The sequence below is a fragment of the Globicephala melas genome, chromosome 7 (genome assembly GCF_963455315.2).
Source record: "Globicephala melas chromosome 7, mGloMel1.2, whole genome shotgun sequence".
Taxonomy (NCBI): Eukaryota; Metazoa; Chordata; class Mammalia; order Artiodactyla; family Delphinidae; genus Globicephala; species Globicephala melas.
In genome coordinates this window covers 71,209,970-71,234,720 of record NC_083320.1, presented here as the reverse complement: position 1 = coordinate 71,234,720, position 24,751 = coordinate 71,209,970, and the positions used below count along the sequence as shown (strand labels likewise).

The 24,751-nt window shown below is 42.7% G+C and overlaps 1 protein-coding gene across 3 annotated transcripts in view; it reads right to left on the bottom strand.

Moving 5' to 3' along the window:
* LOC115851029 (CD302 antigen) overlaps positions 1 to 9,291 on the bottom strand; it is a 129,253-nt gene extending 119,962 nt beyond the window's left edge. For all 3 annotated transcript variants that reach the window (XM_030852687.2, XM_030852685.2, XM_060302389.1), the window contains exons 1-2: positions 9,112 to 9,291; positions 3,184 to 3,555 (exon numbers count right to left, since the gene is read on the bottom strand). In XM_030852687.2, the coding sequence (XP_030708547.2) occupies positions 3,184 to 3,555; positions 9,112 to 9,205 (466 nt within the window). In that variant the 5' untranslated portion in view covers positions 9,206 to 9,291. The remainder of the gene's footprint in view (positions 1 to 3,183; positions 3,556 to 9,111) is intronic.
* Positions 9,292 to 24,751: the final 15,460 nt, after the last annotated feature.

Here is a 24,751-nt window from a genome sequence, read left to right as displayed (position 1 = left end):
GCCCATGAGCCATGGCCGCTGAGCCTGCGCGTCCGGAGCCTGTGCTCCGCAATGGGAGAGGCCACAACAGTGAGAGGCCCAAAAAAAAGAAGCTAAATTTGGGGAACACAATGCTGGTTTTGAGCCTTAGCTTTGCTGTAACAAGCTGGGTTACCTTGAACTTCATTTTGTTGAACTCAGGTATCTTATCTTTCTTATTCTGTACAATTAGACAGGAAGGAGGGGGCAGGGACCAACATGAGGAGTCTGAGAGAGCAGCCCTAGGGGAAGTCCCTAACTTAAGACAGCAGTCTACAACCCAAGAACAGGAAGGGACTGCATAAATTTAAAAGAGTAGAATTGCCAGGACTTAATATTTGATTGAATTTGAATGGTGGGAGAAGAAAGCAAGGCAACTCTAGAGTGACTTGTAGATTTCTGACATATGCAACTTCGATGGTACAAGTCACCTGGAGAGGAATGAAGAAGAGGCACGTTTGGCCCTGGCCTCTGTGCATGTTAAAACTCGAGGTATGTGTTGATAAGTCAGGACTACATGCATCTTTTCTTAGAAATTTTTAAGTTTCTTATCTGGAAATTTAGTGTTCCAAACACTGTATTTGCTAAGGTCAAGAAACACTCTATGCCTATGGGTTGTTGCTGGTGAGCACTGTTTAGCTTTCTCTGGGGTAACATCCTAGGTGGGTTCCTTTTGTTTGTTTTTTAATTAATTAATTTTATTTTTGTCTGTGTTGGGTCATCGTTGCTATGCACGGGCTTCCTCTAGTTGTGGCGAGCAGGGGCTACTCTTCATTGCGGTGCACGGGTTCTCATTGCAGTGGCTTCTCTTGTTGTTCTCATTGGCTCTAGGTGTGTGGGCTCAGTAGTTGTGGTTTGCGGGCTCTAGAGCACAGGCTCAGTAGTTGTGGCGCACAGGCTTAGTTGCTCCACGGCATGTGGGATCTTCCTGGACCAGGGCTCGAACCCGTGTCCCCTGCATTGGCAGGCGAATTCTTGACCACTGTGCCACCATGGAAGTCCCCTAGGTGAGTTCTTAATCTTTTCTGTGCTACTGATCACTTTGGCAGCCATGTGAAGCACACGAGCCCCCTTCTCAGCAGAATATTATAAATGCATAATATAAAACACATAGGATTACAAAGAAAACCAGTTACGTTGAAATAAAGGCATTTTGGGGACTGAGGAATTTATAATTACAACTATGTCCCTCAAAAGAATTAGGAGCAGGGGACAGAAAGAGCCCTGCCAAGAAAATTATCTTTTCTAATCCTTGAACAAATACAAGGAAACAAGTCAAATCCAGTTCAAAAGGCAATTTGTTTGGTTCCATGTTTTCTCTTAGCTGCCAAGTTACAGAAAGGCTTTTATAGCACAAAATTTAAGCTTGCCATTAAGTGGTATCCAGAAAGCAGTTGCTCTTTTTTTTTTTTTTTTTTGCGGTACGCGGGCCTCTCACTGTTGTGGCCTCTCCCGTTGCGGAGCACAGGCTCCGGACGCGCAGGCTCAGCGGCCATGGCTCACGGGCCCAGCCGCTCCGCGGCACGTGGGATCTTCCCAGACCGGGGCATGAATCCGTGTCCCCTGCATCGGCAGGCGGACTCTCAACCACTGCGCCACCAGGGAAGCCCAGTTGCTCTTTAAGGTTAGGAGGAAGGTGGCTAGCAGAAGCAGACTTTTCAACTACTTAAGGGATGAGGACTAAAGAAAAGGAAAATGCCATCTCTGATTCTCTAATATTTCCCGTAACAGCAGAACCTGACATCTCAGAAGCTGCTGCATCTTCACTAGGAAACAGAAAGAGGTTCCCCTAGGAGAAAAAATTATGCAGACAACAAGAAGAATGGGAGGCCAAATTTAGCTTAAGAGAAGAGGAAAATCTCTGTAAAGCTATGTAAATGTACAAAGAAGAGCACAGACAATAGTTAAGACTTAGATAATTAAATATATATATATATATATATATATATATGCACCAACATTTGATGTAAGTTAGAGCAACATAATGAAAAAAAGATTTGCTTGGGTAATTTACATTTAGAGGTTTAAAAAATGAATCTACTCTTTCTTTCTAAACTCAGAAATTTGTTATCACTGAGTCTCTAGACTCAAAACAAAGTTCATGATCAGCTCCCCCAAAGGCAACAGAGACAGTTTCAGACTTACGATGGTTTGATTTATGATTTTTCGACTTTGTGATGGTGTGAAAGCGGGACTCATTCCATGGAAACCGTACTTTGAATTTGGTCTTTGCCTGGGCTCTCAGTACATGGTACAATCCTCTCCCATGATGCTGGGCAGCAGCAGCCACAGCTCCCAGTCAGCCACACGCTCATGAAGGTAAACAACTGACACACACCATTCTGTTTTTCACTTTCAGTACAGTATTCAATAAACTACATGAGATAGTCAACGCTTTATTTTAAACTAAGCTTTGTGGTAGATGATTTTTCCCAACTGTAGGCTAATGTAAGTGTTCTGAGCACATTTAAGGTAGGCCAGGCTATGATGTTCATTAGAAGTGTATTAAATGCATTTTTGACTTATGATATTTTCAACTTATGATGGGTTTATAGGGACATAACCCCATTGTTAGTGGAGGAAGATCTGTATTCATATACTTATTTTTGGAAGGAAGTGAGGAAAAAGTCCACTGTTAAAATGTTGAATCATAAATTCAAACATCAAAGTGTGATAGCCATGCCAAAAATAAAAGTAAAGCCCGCAAGACTCTTAAAGTTTTTCCATTACATCCAAATCTGCAGACAGGAAAAAATTCATTTCCTTTTTTTTTCCTTTCTCTTTCTTCTTTTTTAACTTAGAATAGGTTCAACTTTACTAGATCATTTGACTTTTATCCTGTGTAGAGGACTTCCTGTTCCTCTAACATTTCCTTTTCTCTGGAGTTCAGGATGTAATCATAGGAAGTACATATGCTCAGGCATCGGAGAGATTTCGAATCCCAGGGTGCCACAGAATGGCTGCAAGACCTCTGACAAGGCACCTAACCTCTCCTAGCCTTGCCTGTTAAAGGAAGCAAATGGCACTGACATCGGTGTCTGGAACTAAACACCAGCTCACTCCCCTCACAAGTGTATGACTCTCCTTGTGGTCAGTGGTACATGTTCAAGGCCACTTTCACCAAATACAGCAGCAAGTGAGTCAAAGTGCCTCTCCAGTACTCACCATGGTAAGGCTGGGCACAGAGGTTTTCCTCTGAGCCTCCTTTTTTCCAGACGTCAGATGAATTGGTACTTGCTATGGCATGTCCACCCTTCAGAGTCAACCTGTACTGGGCAGCTCCGTACAGAGAGTGGTGCTCACATTTCCACCACAGCATGGCATTGGAGTCACAGCTGAACATTCTCAAGGTATCCACGGGTTTGGTAATGTCTAGGCCAAGGCACTTCTGGGATTGCAAATGAAAGAGTCGATGCTGGGACACCCACTTCCACAACATGTCCTTGGTTTCATCACAGTCCTTTGCTACTATCCAGTCATTCAGTGGCGTGATGCACTTGCCTGTGTTTTCATTAACGATGGTGAATGAATCATTACCTGAGACAAGACAGGCAGAAAAGACATTTCAGGATTCTGAATTATGTGGTTGATATGCCCTGGCCCCTGTTTGCTAAGGAGAGTCTGAGCACCCCTGGACTGTTAAGACCCTCCAAGCTGTATAAACTGTAATGTTCTACACAAGGTCGGAGGACAGTGAGAGCCAGAGAGGCAGTTCAGTGTTGTGTAAGAGCATGGGCTCTGGAGCCAGTCTGCCTGGGTTTCTAGCTTGCCTCTGCTACTTACCGGCCATGTGATCAGGATGTTATTTACCTGCTATGCCTCAGCTTCCTCCTTTGTAAAACAGTACTTCATAGGGTAGATGTGAGGATACAATGAGCTCATACATGTAAAGCACTTAGAATAGTATGCATATTTGTTATTGCCATTCACTCAACTATTTCTCCCCCTTATTTAGTAAGATGAAGAAACTCCTTAGTTTTCATCTTCTTTAGATAAGTGACCTGTAGTCAATGAAAGATATCCTGAGCTTATTCAGGACTGCAATTCTGTCTTGCTTACACTTTGGCTACTACAGCAGGGTAAATTGTTATATAACATTAATGTGTCTGAGAGGAAATAGGGTAGAAGCAGAATAGTGAGATAAAAGGATGAGAGGAAATGGTGGCCTGGGTTCTGACGGTAGGGGCACCTATGACAAGCTCCACTCTTGAACCTCCAGGAAGGTGACAGGATGCCCCTGGGGAGGGGATGTGGGGACTGACCACCTGGATCGCCCGGGAAGGTCAAACCTGAGCTCCAGAAATCACCTGAGCCACAGGATTCAAGACCCAGTAGGTTTGGACAACGGGAAACTCAGAAGTAATCAGTGTGAGCTGAGGGCAAAGGGAGGGATCTCCCTGAATGCTTCCCTGGCAGTTTTGCATGAGCTGGGGAAGACCTCAGTAGTGACAGAAACTGAATTTCTGTTAATCTGGTAGAATGGGACCTCAGAACAAAACTTAATTTGATTTTATGAAAAGAAAGTAGTACACTGCTTCTTGCACGCCTGAGTTTGTGGAGCAAGAGTCACATCTGTTACAGAAAACCACAATTGAACAACTTGGTCAGTGCTTTTACAAAGAAACATTTTCCGACAAAGAAACACTTTTTGAAGGTATAGCACAGAACCTCACGTTGGTGAGCTGAAATAGTTTAGACAAACGTAAGGAATCTTTGTCAATGAACCAAAGGGTTCAGCAGAAGGAGCTGTAAGATTTTAGTTCTCAAAAGGCACTCTGATTTTGATACCAGCCTCACATTCAGTGGTTTTACTAACACTAAACACCTTTTCTAGTAATAATTCACAGGCTTGCAGAGTTAAAAATTCTCACACTAAGTAAGGCCTTGAGGGGAAATTTCACCATGCAAATAACAACTATAAAATTAAGTCCAATTCCAGTTTGAACTTTGGACGGAAGTTTTGTTTGTTTTAAATAGCAGTAGCAGGGGCTTCCCTGGTGGCGCAGTGGTTGAGAGTCCGCCTGCCGATGCAGGGGACACGGCTTCGTGCCCCGGTCCAGGAGGATCCCACATGCCGCGGAGCAGCTGGGCCCGTGAGCCATGGCGGCTGAGCCTGCGCGTCCGGAGCCTGTGCTCCACAATGGGAGAGGCCACAACCGTGAGAGGCCCGCGTACCGCAAAAGAAAAAAAAAAAAAGCAGTAGCAGCACCAAGAGAAACAACAGGAACAAGAACAAAATCCTTTAAAACTTTATTTCTGCTTTCAAATTGGTATTTTAAAATACTGCCTAGGGTTGCAGCTAGATCTGTTTGGATAGCAGCTTCCATCCCTCACTCTTCTTTGACATCACTCTGCCATTCTCTATTTTATGGGCACAGCTTGGAAGGATAGTTAACAAAAAAAAGGAAAATGTACTATTTTAGAAGATTATCAGACTGTGATGTACCTCTTTCCCAACCTATTCCCTCTCACCTCTCCTGTGTTCCAAAGTATCAGGAATTACCGCAGAAAAAAAGAAGTCTGCTTCTGCAGGAGAGTGGGCGGTGGCCACCCCTGCTGGAACCGTCCCCTCTCTTGCCCTATAATCTCTCTGCACATTATAATCTTTCCTGGGCACTTTGCTCTGTGCCCTTTGACCCCAGCTTTGCCTACCTTTGCAATCTGGATTTCTAGATTTTCTAAGTTGCCTTTGCAGAATGCAATGGATTAGCTACAGCTCTTAGAATAGTGGAAAGAGCAGTGGAATAAGGAGTTAGGGTCCTAGACTGAAGACTTACCTCTGCTATTGGTTAGCTGGGAGACCTTGGGGAAGTCAATTAATCTCCTCAGGGTCTTCTAATCTCCAAATGTAAGATGAAAGCAGTGGATATAAGAAATCTAAGTCACTTCCAGTACTAACATCCTATGCTTCTACTAACTGAGTTTTTCTAGCCTTGTAGGCTTTACAGGCCTGTGCTAAGTTCATTGCATATTGTTCTTAAACAGATGTCCACAACTTTATTATGTCATGCTAGTAGAATTTTAGGTCATTTGAATTCCATCTGTATTGGGCACGTGCACTTAAGTGACAGTGCTGCTTTATAAGTACTCTTTAGAAGAGAAAAAAAATTTAACCTTTCCCATTTACTGTATGTTCAACTTTTAGGACACCCATGGACTTAACAAGCTTGTAGGACCTCTGAAAGACTACAGGAGAGGTGTGGAGTAGCTACATTGAATAGGAATTGCCAAGCTTCTTACCTAATCGCAAACATCTGTGATTATAGATACTTGCCTCATTCTAAATCTGTCTTTTAACCAAGTATGTAATATCAATGCTTGACACCTATAGTGATCACTTAGCAAATACATTAATTATTGATATGATTTAAGGAAACTTGTTATTAGCCTTCATACATGATGTATGTGTAAGCATTCGTACATAATACATAACGTAGGGAGAGTCTTGTACTCATGATGTTTTCCCCTATCTTTCTTTACCCTTAAGAAGAAGCGTTCAGTCTGCCCCAGTCTTGTGACCCTATTGGGAGGGTAGGTTGAAGAGTGGGAAGAAGAACTAAGAAGGTGTGAAAATAATTTATTTAGAAAATTTGTTTAATAAGGGTCTATGACATATATCAGAAATGTATTACACTTTGAAAAGGTGATTGCAGAGCAATTTATAAAACAGATTCTTTATTGATAGCCCTATATTGCATCTTGTTCACTTTATACTGGCCCTAAATGGAATTTTAATATTTACCTACAAATACAATATTGGGACAAGTCTAAAAGACAGAGGTTGATGAAAAGAAGCCTCAACACCTCTAGCAGCACTTTTTAATGTTTCGTTTTATATAAACATTTTACTGGTGTTTGAGAGGAAATGGCTACATAGCATTATCATAATTGAAAATGAATTTTTAGACCATCACAGGAAAACTATTTCTTATTGTCTGATTGTGAAGTAACTCCTTTGTTACAAGCCCTAAACCAAAGAGTTCTGCACATTCCAAAGAGAAGTTGGACCTCAACTTTTTGTAACCACAGACAAATGGAGAAGAGATGGCTTGGGAAGGCAAGAAGGATGAAGACTGCAGCTTTTTTAGTTTCAGGGGAACTTCCACAGCCCACACTGCTAAGCATTTTGTGGAGCTGCTACCATGTGTGCACAGAGTGTACACTAGGAGAGACTCAGAAGTCTAGATTTGCCAGTTCAAAAACAGGTCCTCCTGCGTGCAGCAGCGGGGAGACCCAACTCAGCCAAAAATAAATAAATAAAGCCAAAACAAACAAACAAAACACAGGTCCTGAAGTGACACCTGGGTCCACATCAGTGTACTAGCAGTCAGAAAGTCATGGGGTTCAGACTGGGTGGTGTGGGCTGGTGAGAACCTCAGAAGTCCCTGAAGAATGAGTTTACTTCAAGCTGCTGGCTCTCCAAGGAGGCAAAAAAAGTTAACTAAGCAATTGGCATTTGCCCAAGGACACAGAGGTACTCGTCCAGCGTCTGAGCAATGGAGACCACCTGCGCAAACCTAGCTGCGTACATGGGATGGAGTGCACGCCATCACCAGCATCATGAAGCCGGCATACTGCCAACAAGCTACCCAAGTGGCTAGGGTTTCAAAATTCCAGCGCTTCCCTTAATAGGGCCACAAGTCTGGTCTGATGGTGCGTGTAAGCTGATCAGAGCAGCTGCTCAAGGTGGGGAAGGATGCAGGAAAACAAATACCTGCGAGGACCTAGTGCAGGAAGAATGGCGTTAAGCTGGTGCTCTTTGCTTTGGGTTAATGAGAAAGGCCAGGGATTGCAGAGACTGCAAAAATTAAGGAAGTCTTGAGTTCTATGGGGGAGACAAAACAGATAAGACTAAAGCAAATGTAGATGGAAACCAAGAGTATAGTGATTGAAAGGCTAGAGTGTTTTGACTATAGTTAGTCGCTGCGGTGAAAATTTTCTCTCTGGATTAGGGGGCAGGCAGAACAGAATTTCTCACAGCAGTAAAGGCCTTTAGGTAGTTTCCAACATGGAGGATCAAAGAACACAGAAATGTGAGTCAGCACAGGGTCAACTAAAAAGTTCTGGATGTAGATAAGACGATGCCACTCATACGCTGAACAAACTATAACTCAGATAGTAACTTAGTTTAGCTGCAAAGAAAGTAAATGCCACAAGCAAACTGAAGCTTTTCAAAAACTCCCTCGACCATCTTTCACTTCCTCATCTAGACAAGATGACGGAAGTGATAGGTAGGGACGGCTCATGGATTGCCTATTAAGCGGCCAGACTAAGAAACAAAATCCTCAGCGCACCTTTGGCCAAGGCAAAAAGAGAAAGTAAAAGCATACTCCAGGTGCTGCGAAGGGGTTGGTGCGGCAAGCACTGCCCAGAGCATCAGCGATCCTGGTCCTGCTTCTGAAGCGACAGGCAGGAGGTCTCCGGGCAAGCAACCTGAACTCCACCGCGGGACCACCGGCCTCTGGGGTAGGGCATGGGGCGGTCGTCTGGAGCTGATAAGCCAAGTAGAAGAAACGCTCGCTGCTCGAGGCACTGGGGGAGGGCATCATAACAGAGTCACGGCCATGGTCACCGGAGGAGACATGGCTTTTTGATGTGCACCATGAGCGCAGTGAAGTCAGGGCATCGTTACTCATTCTGGCGCTGTGGGTGGAAAGCTCCTCTTGACATTGAGTGGCCAAGGTGACCAAGGGACGAAGGAGGGGCGAGATGGGCGGGATGGGGCTTGGGGGGGGGTGTTAAGGAGCCCTATACTCTAGGGAAGCAAGATTTTAGAGGAGAGAGGACGAGGAAGGAGCGGGAGCCTCGTTCTGAAAAGACTCTGGGTGCCTCCGCTACGGTGGACTCCTCGCCCTCAGCACGAGAAAAGCCCGGCGCTCCCACGCCCCACCCAGCCCTCCTCCGGGACCCCGGGGGGTAATGGAGCTGCTTCTCCCTGGACCTCCCTTCGGCTCACTTGTCCGGCTCCAGCCCCTAGCAAAGCAGAGGTGACGTGACCCCGGAGCGCAGCCCTAACCCGAACTGAGGAAAGTCAGCCGGCCTGGCAACGTCGAGGTCCCTAGCCGGCCGGCGAGCGGACGCGCCCGCGGTTACCTGAGCGGTCAGAGGGCTCCACCAGACCGAAGCACGGGAGGAGCAGCACGAGCAGCTCCGCCGCACGGAGAGGGGTGGCCCAGCGCGTCCTCATCCTGAGCCGGCTCGGGCGGGTCAGTCGAGTCCTCGGGGGCACTCAGCACCCACCACTCCCGCTGCGCGCAGTCAGCCCCGCCAGCGCCTTTGGCCCCTGGCTTCCCCCGGTGGTCCGGACCCGCCCCCGCCGCCCTCGGCCAATCGGATCAGCACGTCCTCGGTCCCAGGGCGTGGGGGGGGGCGGTGCGGATACAAGGCGGGAAGACGATGCGTAAGGAGCTCTGCGCACCTGCGAAGGGCGGCCCCGCGAGGAGGCGGGTGGTGAGCGTCAGGCCAGAGGGCAGAGCGTCACCCAGACTAACGGATGAGGGGGGCCTGCGGCCCGCCGCTTCTTCAGTAAAGTTGAGGAGACGCGGCCCTTGCTGGGACTTGGCACTGCCCTGGTGAGTGTTCATTTTAGGACCTTGATTTCTGCCTAGCCCCCCTCAGTCAGGCAAGACTTCTTCCTTTTGCACGGTTGGCCTGGGAAGGCACCCACATCCCCTCGTACCCCAAAGAGGGAAATGGGCACCCATCCTGTTACAGCTGCGGTCGAGCCAAAGAATTCAGTCGTCCTTGGCAACGTCTTGCGTATTTTGATAGTGCAAACAAAGGTGAGGTAATGGCACAATGAGGTTCGACCCACAGTTGTTAAAGAATTAAAAGCAAGAGCTATTCGAGTGACCCTATAATACTTCCAAGGATGATTAGGCTTTATAACCATTTGGCTTTTGCAAGTAAGCTCTTTTCTTAATAATTAAACAGCAACAATAATAATCCAATAGAAATGTGGAAGTCTGCATCCAAAACTGGTAATTGTGAGAGTAGAATTTATCCTCAGCCTGTGGGAACCGCCATCATTATAAACAGGGTGATCTAAGTTACCTGGATCTGAATGTCCTATATTTTTAAACCCGTATTTACTGAGCGCATGGTGTGTGCCGGGGATGGCCTCCCGCCCTCCCTACAGGGTGAATTCTTCCAGGAAGAGGTGAATAGGAAGTTTACCTTTTCTGATGCCAACCACCAAGGCTTGGATGATGGCTTCCAAAGCTCCCTTGGCCCTGTTCTCTCACCAAGCCCCTGCCTTTCGGTTCAGTGTATATATTGAGCACCTGTCAGCACAGGAACTGGGCACTTCCCAGGATGAGATCAAAGGATGACACCCTGCCCTCTCCAGCTTACTGAGTACTGGGGGAGAGTGAGGCACACACAGTAAATCAGGGCAGAATGAATGGGGAGACTCCACAAAGCTTCAAGGAAGGCAACACCTCAAATGGGCCTTGAAGCATGGGTAATGGGTAGGCATTTGACCAGGCACAGCTGGTGGGAGGAAAATACTGACAGAACAGAGGCAGGAAAAGGCAAAGCAGTGTCAGAAGATAGTCAAGAGTCCCGTGTGGCCACCCTGCAGGGTGCAGGTGCGTGTTGAAAGAAGCTGTCATGCAGGCCTAAGTGGAAATGACAGCAGAAAAGTGAGATGTGGCTATTTTGTGAAATGCCTTGAACAAGATATTAAAGACTTTGACTTAATTCTGTAGGGAATGGGCAGTGGCAAGTTCTGGTTAAGACAATCTGCTACTGCTCTGATTCCCTCGACGTCTGTGGCTGCTTACCTTTCTGATCCTGCCCAGCTTGGAGCTCCTTGACAGCAGTGATCTTTTTTTCTTCATTAATAGAACCAGGCCTGTCTCAGAGTGAGCTCTCGATAAATATTAGTTTACCTAATTAGTGAGTGCCTAAAGCTGCTACCTTAGCCTAGGGCGGTATGAGCTCTGGCTTGCATTATATTGCAATAGTTTCTCAATTAACCTCACTGCCAACAGCTGTTAGCCTCTCAGGAAAGTGAAGGCTTCTAAACATGGTCTGAAATGTGCTGCCTTTCCTTCACTCACACCCTTTCAGTGCTACTTGCTTATAGCAGGGGTTCCTAAATGGGAGTTCAGGGGGATTGTGAACCCCTGAAATTGTATGCAGCTTTATGAATGCGCTTTCCTTTCTTTCTTTCTTCCTTCCTTCCTTCCTTCCTTCCCTCCCTCCCTCCCTTCTTCCTTTCTTCCTTTCTTTCTTTCTTTCTTTCTTTCTTTCTTTCTTTCTTTTCTTTTCTTTTCTTTCTTTTCTTTCTTTCTTATGAGGAGGGGTCCAAGGCTTTCATGAGAGTCTCAAAGAAGGCCATTCCTTCAAAGAAGGAAGAAAATTCCATGTAAGATAAAGCAAACCCCTCTATGACCCCACTCTTTGTCTTTAATTACTTTCCTATGTCACTCCTTGATTCAAGCAACCTGTCTAAATGTCTTGCCTTTTCCTATCTCTGCCCATATGTTTATATTTTCCCCTATCAAGAATTCCTCTTTTCCCCCATCCTTGTCTTAGTTCCACCTTTCCAGTTAAGGCCCTGCTCAAATCTCATACTTTATATAAAATGTTTCTAAGACGGTCTCTAACCTTCCGGGATTCCAATCATCGGTAGAAGGTACATTCTGTTCCCTTGGTAGTGCTACCTCCTGCGGCTATTTTTTCTGTAAGTACATATGCCTTGACATTCCACCTAGGTTATAGATCCTAAATAAACATTTATTGTCTATGGTGACAGTAGAAAGCAGTGTATCCTTTAAGCCTCAACTTGAATGTCACTTCTCAAAGAAACCTTTCTTGACTCTGCAGGCTAGGTGAGCTTCCTCTGTGACAGGTTCTCAGTGCATGCCACACTTTGTCTTGATAGCACTTAGCACAGCTGGATTAAATAATTACGTGCTTGCACGTTTGTTGAATGTCTGTCTCCCTCCCCAGGCCATAGGACCCATGAATGTGGTGACTGTATCTATTTTAGTCACTTCTATGTTCGCAGTACCTAGCCCATGAGTTGCTGGATGAATAAAAGAATAAATACGTGGTAAATGCCTCATAAATGGTGCAGGTAACAGGAGGTCTAGGTATTTAAAAGAGGGAGAAATCAGGGTGAAAGTGAGGGTCTGCAGGCCTTGATCTTCCCAGACCAGGGCGTGAACCCATGTGCCCTGCATTGGCAGGTGGATTCTTAACCACTGCGCCACCAGGGAAGTCCCATTTCACTACTGTTTATTACTATTATACTCATTGTGGAAACTGAAACAACACAGACAGTATCAACAACTTGACCATGGTCAGTAGCCATAAGTGAAGATACCAAGAATTTGCATGAGTGTGTGTGGTTGTTACTATTATTTTATTGCCAGTTACAATTAAGGAGAGGGAGTATGAACTTTCAGGACCCCTGAAGTCATGTTTTTTTTTCTTCTTTAACATCTTTATTGGAGTATAATTGCTTTACAATGGTGTGTTAGTTTCTCCTATATAACAAAGTGAATCAGCTATACATATACATATATCCCCAAATATCCTCCCTCTTGAGTCTCCCTCCCACCCTCCCTATCCCACCTCTCTAGGTGGTCACAAAGCATGGAACTAATCTCCCTGTGCTATGCAGTTGCTTCCCACTAGCTATCTATTTCACATTTGGTAGTGTATATATCTCCATGCCACTCTCTCACTTTGTCCCAGCTTACCCCTCCTTCTCCCTGTGTCCTCAAGTCCATTCTCTACGTCTGAGTCTTTATTGCTGTCCTGCCCCTAGGTTCTTCAGAACCTTTTCTTTTTTTAGATCCCATATATATGTGTTAGCATAGGGTATTTGTTTTTCTCTTTCTGACTTCACTGTGTTTCACAGACTCTAGGTCCATCCACCTCACTACAAATAACTCAATTTCATTTCTTTTTATGGCTGAGTAATATTCCATTGTATATATGTCCCACATCTTCTTTATCCACTTCATCTGTCAATGGACACTTAGGTTGCTTCCATGTCCTGGCTATTATAAATAGTACTGCAATGAACATTGTGGTACATGACTATTTTTGAATTATGGTTTTCTCAGGGTATAGCCCAGTAGTGGGATTGCTGGGTCATATGGTAGTTCTGTTTTTAGTTTTTTAAGGAACCTCCATACTGTTCTCATAGTGGCTGCATCAATTTACATTCCCACCAACAATACAAGAGGGTTCCCTTTTCTCCACACCCTCTCCAGCATTTATTCTTTGTAGATTTTTACATGATTGACATTCTGACCCGTGTGAAGTGATACCTCATTGAAGTTTTGACTTGCATTTCTCTAAGGATTAGGAACGTTGAGCATCCTTTCATGTGTTTGTTGGCAATCTGTATATCTTCTTTGGAGAAGTGTCTATTTAGGTCTTCTGCCCATTTTTGGATTGGGTTGTTTGTTTTTTTGATATTGAGCTGCATGTATATTTTGGAGATTAATCCTTTGTCAGTTGCTTCGTTTGCAAATATTTTCTCCCATTCTGAGGGTTGTCTTTTCGTCTTGTTTATGCTTTCCTTGGCTGTGCAAAAGCTTTTAAGTCTCAGTAGGTCCCATTTGTTTACTTTTGTTTTTATTTCCATTTCTCTAGGAGGTGGGTCAAAAAGGATCTTGCTGTGATTTATGTCATAGAGTGTTCTGCCTGTTTTCCTCTAAGAGTTTTTATAGTGTCTGGCCTTACATTTAGGTCTTTAATCCATTTTAAGTTTATTCTTGTGTATGGTGTTAGGGAGTGTTCTAATTTCATTCTTTTACATGTAGCTGTCCAGTTTTCCCAGCACCACTTATTGAAGAGGCTGTCTTTTCTCCATTGTATATTCTTGCCTCCTTTATCAAAGGTAAGGTGACCATATGTGCGTGGGCTTATCTCTTGGCTTTCTATCCTATTCCATTTATTTTATATTTTTGTTTTTGTGCCAGTACCATACCGGCACGATTACTGTAGCTTTGTATTATAGTCTGAAGTCAGGGAGCCTGATTCCTCCTGCTCCGTTTTTCTTTCTCAGGATTGCTTTGGCTATTTGGGGTCTTTTGTATTTCCATACAAAGTGTGAAAATTTTTGTTCTACTCCTGTGAAAAATGCCAGTGGTAGTTTGATAGGGATTGCACTGAATCTGTAGATTGCTTTGGGTAGTATAGTCATTTTCACAATGTTGATTCTTCCAATCCAAGAACGTGGTATATCTCTCCATCTATTTGTATCATCTTTAATTTCTTTCATCAGTGTCTTATAACTTTTGCCTACAGGTCTTTTGTCTCCTTAGGTAGGTTTATTCCTAGGTATTTTATTCTTTGTTGCAATGGTAAATGGGAGTGTTTCCTTAATTTCTCTTTCAGAATTTACATCATTAGTGTATAGGAATGCAAGAGATTTCTGTGCATTAATTTTGTATCCTGCTACTTTACCAAATTCATTGATTAGTCCTAGTAGTTTTCTGGTGGCACCTTTAGGATTCTCTATGTATAGTATCATGTCATCTGCAATCAGTGACAGTTTTACTTCTTTTCCAATTTGGATTCCTTTTATTTCTTTTTCTTCTCTTATTGTTGTGGCTAAAACTTCCAAAACTATGTTGAATAATAATGGTGAGAGTGGGCCACCTTGTCTTGTTCCTGATCTTAGTGGAAATGCTTTCAGTTTTTCACCATTGAGAACGATGTTGGCTGTGGGTTTGTCATATATGGCCTTTATTATGTTGAGGTAAGTTCCCCCTATGCCTACTTTCTGGAGGGTTTTTATCATAAATGGGTGTTGATTTCTGTTGAAAGATTTTTCTGCATCTATTGAGATGATCATATGGTTTTTATCCTTCAATTTGTTAATATGGTTTATTACATTGATTGATTTGCATATATTGAAGAATCCTTGGGAGAAACCCCACTTGATCATGGTGTATGATCCTTTTAATGTGCTGTTGGATTCTGTTTGCTAGTATATAGTTGAGGATTTTTGCATCTATATTCATTAGTGATATTGGCCTGTAGTTTTCTTTTTTTGTGACATCTTTGTCAGGTTTTGGTATCAGGGTGATGGTGGCCTTGTAGAATGAGTTTGGGAGTGTTCCTCCCTCTGCTATATTTTGGAAGAGTTTGAGAAGGATAAGTGTTAGCTCTTCTCTAAATGTTTGATAGAATTTGCCTGTGAATCCATCTGGTCCTGGGCTTTTGTTTGTAGGAAGATTTTTTAATCAGTTTCAATTTCAGTGCTTGTGATTGGTCTGTTTATATTTTCTATTTCTTCCTGGTTCAGACTTGGAAGGTTGTGCTTTTCTAAGAATTTGTCTATTTCTTCCAGGTTGCCCATTTTATTAGCATATAATGCTTGTAGTAATCTCTCATGATCCTTTGTATTTCTGCCATGTCAGTTGTTATTTCTCCTTTTTCATTTCTAATTCTCTTGATTTGAGTCTTCTCCCTTTTTTTCTTTATGAGTCTGGCTTATGGTTTATCAATTTTGTTTATCTTCTCAAAGAACCAGCTTTTAGTTTTATTGATCTTTGCTATTGTGTCCTTCTTTTTCATTTATTTCTGATCTGATTTTTTGATTTCTTTCCTTCTCCTAACTTTGGGTTTTTTTGTTCTTCTTTCTCTAGTTGCTTTAAGTGTAAGGTTAGGTTGTTTATTTGAGATTTTTTTGTTTCTTGAGGTAGGATTGTATTGCTATAAACTTCCCTCTTAGAACTGCTTTTGCTGCATCCCATGGGTTTTGGGCTGTCGTGTTTCATTGTCATTTGTTTCTAGGTGGTTTTTGATCTCCTCTTTTATTTCTTCAGTGATATCTTGGTTATTTAGTAGCATATGGTTTAGCCTCCATGTGTTTGTATTTTTTACAGTTTTTTTCCTGTAATTGATATCTAGTCTCATAGCGTTGTGGTCGGAAAAGATACTTGATATGATTTCAAATTTCTTAAATCTACCAAGGCTTGATTTGTGACCCAAGATATGATCTATCCTGGAGAAAGTTCCATGAGCACTTGAGAAGAAAGTGTATTCTGTTGTTTTTGGATGGAATGTCCTATAAATACAAATTAAGTCCATCTTGTTTAATGTATCATTTAAAGTTTGTGTTTCCTTATTTATTTTCATTTTGGATGATCTGTCCATTGGTGAAAGTGGGGTGTTAATGTGCCCTACTCTTATTGTGTTACTGTCGATTTCCCCTTTTATGGCTCTTAGCATTTACCTTATGTATTGAGGTGCTCCTATATTTGGTGCATAAATATTTTCAATTGTTATATCTTCTTCTTGGATCGATCCCTTGATCATTATATAGTGTCCTTCTTTGTCTCTTCTAATAGTCTTTATTTTAAAGTCTATTTTGTCTGATATGAGAATTGCTTCTCCAGCTTTCTTTTGATTTGCATTTGCATGGAGTATCTTTTTCCATCCCCTCACTTTCAGTCTGTATGTGTCCTTAGGTCTGAAGTGGGTCTCTTGTAGACAGCATATATGTGGGTCTTGTTTTTGTATCTGTTCAGCCAGTCTATGACTGGGTTGGAGCATTTAATACATTTACACTTAAGGTAATTATCGATATGTATGTTCTTATAACCATCTTCTTAATTGTTTTGGGTTTGTTATTGTAGATCTTTTCCTCCTCTTGTGTTTCCTGCCTAGAGAAATTCCTTTAGCAGTTGTTGTAAAGCTGGTTTTTTGGTGCTGAATTCTCTTAGCTTTTGCTTGTCTGTAAAGGTTTTATTTTCTCCGTCGAATCTGAATGATATCTTTGCTGGGTAGAGTAATCTTGGTTGTCCGTTTTTCCCTTTTATCACCTTAAATATGTTCTGCCACACCCTTCTGGCTTGCAGAGTTTCTGCTGAAAGATCAGATGTTAACCTTATAGGGATTCCCTTGTATGTTATTTGTTGCTTTTCCCTTGCTACTTTTAATACTTTTTCTTTGTATTTAATTTTAGATAGTTTGATTAATTTGTGTCTTGGTGTGTTTCTCCTTGCATTTATCCTGTATAGGACTCTCTCCCCTTCCTGTACTTGATTGACTATTTCCTTTCCCATATTAGGGAAGTTTTCAACTATAATCTCTTCAAATATTTTCTCAGTCCCTTTTTTTTCCTCTTCTTCTTCTGGGACCCCTATAATTTGAATGTTGGTGCATTTAATGTTGTCCCAGAGGTCTCTGAGACTGTCTTCAATTCTTTTCGTTCTTTTTTCTTTATTCTGCTCTGCGTTAGTTGTTTCCACTATTTTATCTTCCAGGTCACTTATTCATTTTTCTGCCTCAGTTATTCTGCTATTGATTCCTTCTAGAGAATTTTAAATTTCATTTATTGTGTTGTTCATCATCGTTTGTTTGCTCTTTAGTTCTTCTAGGTCCTTGTTAAACGTTTCTTGTATTTTCTCCATTCTATTTCCAAGATTTTGGATCATCTTTACTATCATTATTCTGAATCTTTTTTCAGGTAGACTGCCTATTTTCTCCTCATTTGTTTGGTCTGGTGGGTTTTTACCTTGTTCCTTCATCTGCTGCATATTTCTCTGTCTTCTTATTTTGTTTAACTTACTGTGTTTGGGGTCTCCTTTTCACAGCTGCGGGTTTGTAGTTCCAGTTGTTTTTGGTGTCTGCCCCCTATGGGTAAGGCTGGTTCAGTGGGTTGTATAGGCTTCCTGATGTAGGGGACTGGTGCCTCCGTTCTGGTGGATGAGGCTGGATCTTGTTTTCTGGTGGGCAGGAACGTGTCTGGTGGTTTATTTTGGGGTGTCTGTGAACTTAGTATGATTTTAGGTAGCCTCTCTGCTAATGGGTGGGGTTGTGTTCCTGTCTTGCTAGTTGTTTGGCATGGGCTATCCATCATTGTAGCTTGCTGGTCATTGAGTGGAGCTGGGTTTTAGTGTTGAGATGGAGATCTCTGGGAGAGCTCTCACTGATTGATATTACTTGGGCCCAGGAGGTCTCTGGTGGACAAATGTCCTGAACTCGGCTCTCCCACCTCAGAGGCTCAGGCCTGACACCCGGCCAGAGCACCAAGACCCTGTCAGCCACACGGCTCAGAAGAAAAGGGAGAAAAAAAAAGCAAGCAAGCAAGAAAAAATAAAATAAGATGAAGTAATTAAAATAAAAAATTGAAAAAATTATTAAAATAAAAAATAAAAACTAGTAAAAAAAGAAAGAGAAAGAAGAGAGCAACCAAACCGATAAACAAATCCACCAATGATAACACGTGATAAAAACTATACTAAAAAACAAACAAACAAACAAAAAACCAGACAGACAGAACCCTAGGACAAATGGTAAAAGCAATCCTATACAGACAAGATCACACAAAGAAGCATACACACTCACAAAAAGAGAAAAAGGAAAAAAAAATATATATGAAAGGAAGAGAGTAACCAAATCAATAAACAAATCTATAAATGATAATAAGCTCTAAATACTAAACTAAGATAAACATAAAACCAGAAACAAAGTAGATGCAGAAAGGAAACCCCAAGTCTACAGTTGCTCCCAAAGTGTACTGCCTCAATTTGGGGATGATTCATTGTCTATTTGGGTATTCCACAGTTGGTGGGTACATCAGGTTGATTGTGGAGATTTAATCCGCTGCTCCTGGGGCTGCTGGGAGAGATTTCCTTTTCTCTTCTTTGTTCGCACAGCTCTTGGGGTTCATTTTTGGATTTGGCCCCGCCTCTGCATGTAGATTGCCCTCTGGCGTCTGTTCTTCACCCAGACTGGAGGGGGTTAAAGTAGCAGCTGATTAGGGGGCTGTGGCTCACTCAGGCCAGGGGGGAGGGAGGGGTACAGAATGCAGGGTGAGCCTGTGGGGGCAGAGGCTGGTGTGACGTTGCAACAGCCTGAGACATGCCGTGTGCTCTCCCAGGAAGTTGTCCCTGGATCCCGGGACCCTGGCAGTGGCGGGCTGCACAGGCTCCTGGGAGGGGAGGTGTAAGTGACCTGGGCTCGCACACAGGCTTCTTGGTGGCTGCAGCAGCAGCTTTAGCGTTTCATTCCTGTCGCTGGTGTCCACGTGATAGCCACGGCTCACGCCCATCCCTGGAGCTTGTTTAGGCGGTGCTCTGAATCCCCTCTCCTCGCGCACCCTGAAACAATGGTCTCTTGCCTCTTAGGCAGTTCCAGACTTTTTCCCAGACTCCCTCCCAGCTAGCTGTGGTGCACTAGCCCCCTTCAGGCTGTGTTCACGTGGCCAACCCCAGTCCTCTCCCTGGGATCCGACCTCTGAAGCCTGAGCCTCAGCTCCCAGCCCCCACCGGTCCCGGCGGGTGAGCAGACAAGCCTCTCAGGCTGGTGAGTGCTGGTGGGCACCGATCCTCTGTGTGGGAATCTCTCCGCTTTGCCCTCTGCACCCCTGTTGCTGCGCTCTCCTCCGTGGCTCCGAAGCTTCCCCCCTGCCCAACCCCATCTCCACCAGTGAAGGGGCTTCCTAGTGTGTGGAAACCTTTCCTCCTTCATGGCTCCCTTCCACTGGTGCAGGACCCGTCCCTATCTTTTTGTCTCTGTTTATTCTTTTTTCTTTTGCCCTACCCAGGTACGTGGGGAGTTTCTTGCCTTTTGGGAGGTCTGAGGTCTTCTGCCAGCGTTCAGTAGGTGTTCTGTAGGAGTTGTTCCACATGTAGATGTATTTTTGATGTATTTGTGGGGAGGAAGGTGATCTCCACGTCTTACTCCTCTGCCATCTTGAAGGTCCCCCCTGAAGTCATGTTTTTAATTGTAAAGTATATCATACCTAAAAAAGAGTGGCTATGCTTGGGGGCCTCCTCCTGATTATACCCACCTCACTACCACACAGAAGTAACACTCCTCTGAATTATCATTCATTGTTTACAGTTTCCCATCTATGATTCATTTCTTAAACAGTGTATGTAACTTGGCTTGTTTTTGAATTTTATGCAAATAGAATCATTTCAAGTTTTTTTCCTACTTCTCCTTTTTGCTCAAAATTACACCTGTGACATTCATCCGTGTTGGCATTTGTAGGTATAATTCATTCATTTTTACGTGGTATTCAATTATAAGAATAAAGCACACTTTATCCATTCTCTTATTGGTGGACATTTGGGTAGGTTCCAGCTGGGTGGTTTGCTGTCCTTAGTAATGCTTCTGTGAACATTTTTGTACACATCTCCTGTGCACATTGCTGGATTTTCCTGAGGGTGTGTTCTTAGAAGTGGAATTCCTGGAGCATAGTGTATGTTCAGCATCACATTATTAGACGATGTCAATGCGCTTTCCATTCTGCTCTCCCAGTGATGTGCACATGTGTTTCCACTGCTGAACACCTCCATCAGCACTTGGCATTTTAACATTTTTGGTGGGAGGCAAAATGGTATCTGATTGTGGTTTAAAGTTGCATTTCCCTGATTACTAATGAGGTTGAACATGTTTTCCTATGATTATTGGTTATTTGTATTTCCTTTTCCAGTTCTTGTACAGGTTATTTGTCTGTTTTCTCTTGGATCCATTCCATGACCTTCCCTCCCTTGACTCCCAAGGGGCTGCTCTGCATTTTTCAGGCTCCCTCACCCACTGCCTTCTGATTAGGTTCAGCTAGTGGGAGTTCCTGACAGGAGATGGAAGTTTGGGAAGGGGAGGCCCTGAGGTGTTTCTCTCCTCTCTGCTTTGCAAGTTTGTCTAGCAGTGCTGTGTCTCTTCTGTGGTTCCAGCTTCTGCCTGGAAGCCTCACCCACCAGGCAACCCCTGTTTTGTTTCTAGCTCCTTTTGAATGGTTCCTTCTCCAAGGTTCTAGCTCCCACAGGGTAGCCCTGGCTCTTGTGCTGATAGCACCAGCCCTTTTCTGTCCCTCAGGCCCCATGGGTAGTAGTAGCTTCTTGTAGTTGTTACCTTCTACATAGCCTCATTAACACTTGTTTTTAGCCCCTCCAACACCTCTGTAACTAGTTCTTTCTCGATAGTAAAGTTCTTCTGTTGAACTTGTTTTGTTCTCCTCATTGGACCTTGGTGATACTGATTCAACTTACAAAAAAATTATACCTGAGACAGCATCCAAAATTGAGTTAGTATGTAAACAAGAAAAACTGCAAGTGGAGTGTGTTCACTGCACAAGGAGCTGTGGCATAAGGAGAGCCGGCGTGGGATGCATTTAAACTGAGGCTGCCCACAGATGGTCTCAGGTGTAGTAAGGAAGATCCAGGAGACCCAGGCAAGGGCTTGGTCTAAGAATAAATTTTAAACAATTCCCACTACACTATGATAATAAAGATCTGTGCTTATTCCTGGTCATAACTAAACTCATGAGAACTATAGTCATAGACATAGACCCCAAAGGTCAAAGACGAGATTGTAATTCATCCACTTAAAAAACAAAGAAAAAAATTTAAACAACTCTTCCTGTTAAAGTAAACTGAACTTCCTTCACAGACTTTCAACTGTAGAATTCTCAGATGAGGAAATACTCTGTTAGGATGTCTACAGAACATTGACGCAAGAGACTAGACAAGGAGTCGACGTGGTAGACGTTTTCACTTGCTTGACTTAACCTCATGCACAGACACCAAGGAACTGTGGAATTACAGAGCTCATAGAGATCTTGGAGTTCATTATCAGCCCTCTCACTTGATAGACAAGGAAACTGAGGCTCAGAGGATTCAGTGACCATTGTGGATATGAGGAACACTAAAGGGGTTAGTTGTAGACCCCTGAGATTCATAGGAAGAGTCCAAAACACCAACAAGAGCAACTTAGGGCTAGCGAGCTACTTCTGATTGGGGGCAGAGGTGGAATTTGGGTGTGAGGTGATGGTGCAAGGGTGGGTCACAGATCAAGAGGATGCTGATGCTTGTAGGAGTTGTGTAGCTGGTAGGAGTGTGTTGTAAAGATCAGTGATGTGTTTCAGATAGGAGTGCAATATCTCAAGCACGGTGGGAATTCTCTAGGAAACATTTTCATCAAAGGAGCATGCTTTGAAGAATAAGGAAATAATTGTGGTACAGATGATTTTCTGGATGTGGGAAATGCGATGAAGGGGTAAGTTTTGACTTTGCCAGAGACATGCATTCACTATGTTTTGTCAAAGAGGCAAGAACTGAGGTGATGTGTTTGCTTTTTCCTTATGTAATTGGAGGCTCTTTTCTCAGATTAACTAAATCCATTGCCCAAATCTGTTGCAAGAAAACAACAGTTCAAATGATAAATAACCAAAGCCTAGGAGTCCTTGCTTCTCGGGGAAACTGATCAGCTTTACACTTTAGAACAGTTATTTTTCCAACTTTAGCAGAAGATAAAGAAGGTCAGGTTTTCCAGCTTTAGAAATCAGAGGTGTTATGACCATATACCAAAGCTGACTCATAACCCAGGGACAAAGTTCAGGACCACCTAACCTGCTAGTTAAGGGTGAAGTTAAGAATGCTGGATTGCTAATTTTTAGAAATATATGTGAAGTGTAATGGTGAGAATCCTACTAAGAAATTCTATTACCTAGGGGCAAGAACCTATGACATTACCGTATTTACCAATTTTACCATTTGCTCGCCTTTTGTCAACTCACTAATATCTCCATAAAGCAGATGGTCCAAACCATTTCCTCTTCAGGACCCAGTTCCATCTCCCCATGGGCTTCCTCCATGGAGAGGAACATTCCTCTCACTTTGCTGATAGGCTAGAGGCCACTTGATGTGAGTTCACTAGATCTCTATTTTTCCTCTCTGTAAACTTATCTTTTTCTCAGCCTTGGAGGAAAAGCCAGCCCCCCCTTTTTTTAACTGTGCTCCCAATCACACTTCTCCCCTCTTCAATATTTTTTGTTTCTCCTTCTCCATGAATCAGAGGAAGAGAGACTCTGAGCATGTTTAAATTTTTAAAAAAAACTTCTTACTGTAGAATGTAAAAGCGACACCCAAAGTAGAGATAATTGCTGTTCCCATTTCCCTCCTTCAACAGTTATCAATATGTGGCCAGTCTTGTTTCATCTGTACTCTGACCCACTCTCCACTCTTCACAGATTATTTTGAATCAAATCTCAGACATCAAATATTTCATCTGTAAATATGTCAGCATACATCTCTAAAAGATAAGATCACGTAAAATATGCAACCGTATTATCTCCCGTAAAAACATTGACAACAATTCCTTAATACTGTTAAATATCCAACTGGTGTTCACATTTCCCCAGTTAGCTTATAAATGTTTTTTGCTTTTACATTGACACCAGTTGATATAGCTCTTAAATTATCTCTTAATCTCTGGGCACCCTGTCTTTCCATTCTTTTCCCCTTGTACTTGTGTGAGGAAGAGCCAGCTCATTTGTAGAATTTCTCACAGTCTGAACTTTTATTATTGCATCAGTGTTGTGTTGTTTAACATGTTCCATTATCCCTCATATTTCCTATAAATTAGTAGTAGGATTTATAAGATTCAGATTCAACTTATTCTTGACAGTACTATTTCCTATGTGTGGTACTTTTCCATCAGGGAGCACAAAATGTCATATTTTTTCTTGTTGTTTGGTGATGTTATCAGCCACTGATGATCATTACCTGGAACCTTTAGTTTATTAAGAATTAGAAAAGGGAGATGTTCTAATTCTACCATTTTTCCTTCACTTATTAGCTGGATGCTTCTTTAAAGAGAAGCTTTCCCTTATCAACTATTTGGTTACCCAGAGCTACAAATCATATAGGAAAGGCAGGAAAATGCTTGATTCTTTCCCTTTATTTATCAGTTTTAAAAATAAGGAGGTGGTTCCCTAGCATCCTCCAAAGGGGACCAATGAGCTTTTAGTTTTTTAAAAATCATTTAGTCATATTTTATGTGTTTTAATCCCTTGTAGTTATCATATTTATTGACATTCCACTTTGGCCAGCAGAGTCATGGCTGTAGGAGTTTCATAGTTTCCTTGTGATCTGGAATGACAAGATGTTTCAGCTTTAACCTGTACATGTCCGGTTTCAGAGCTAGAATCATCCACTTCTCTAAAGATCTTTGCTTCCTTAAGTAGGAAATGGTATTTAGAGACAACTACTTACTAGGAGTATTCATTCCTGATAGGTTGGTCCTTATTGCCATCATGGGCTTTAAACTCAAAACATGTGGACATGAGTCCTCACCCCACTACTCGTAGCTGTGTCCTTAGGCAAGATACAGTCTTCCCTTGGTATCTGCAGGGGATTGGGTCCAGAACCCCCCTTGAATACCCAAATCCATGGATGCTCAAACTCCTAATATAAAATGGTGTAATATTTGCATATAACCTATGCATATCCTCCTGTATACTTTAAATAATCTCTAGATTACTTATAATACCTAATACAACGTAAATGCTATGTAAATAGTTGCTGGAGTATGTGATGAATTCAAGTTTTGCTTTTTGGAAATTTATGGAATTTTTTCCGAATATTTTCGATTCGTGGTTGGTTGAATCCTTGGATGCAGAACCCATGGGTGCAGAGGGCCCACTGTTCTTAACTTGAGCCTCAGTTTCCTCATTTGAAAAAAGAATAGATAATGATAGTCATAAGATTATTGCAAGCCTTAAGTTGCCTAGCACAAAATAAGCAACCAATAAATAGTAGGTATTAATATTTCATGTCTTCATTAACACAGATGTGCATGTTATCAACTAGAGGGGGCTTACTAAACTGATCCAATGCTACCTATTCAACTTTATCATTCATTACTTTTCCATACTAACCACTGGAAATTTGAATATGCAACTTTTGTTCATGTTCCGCCAACCTGGACTGTCCTTTCTCTTTTGTGCAAAGTTTGATCCTTCAAA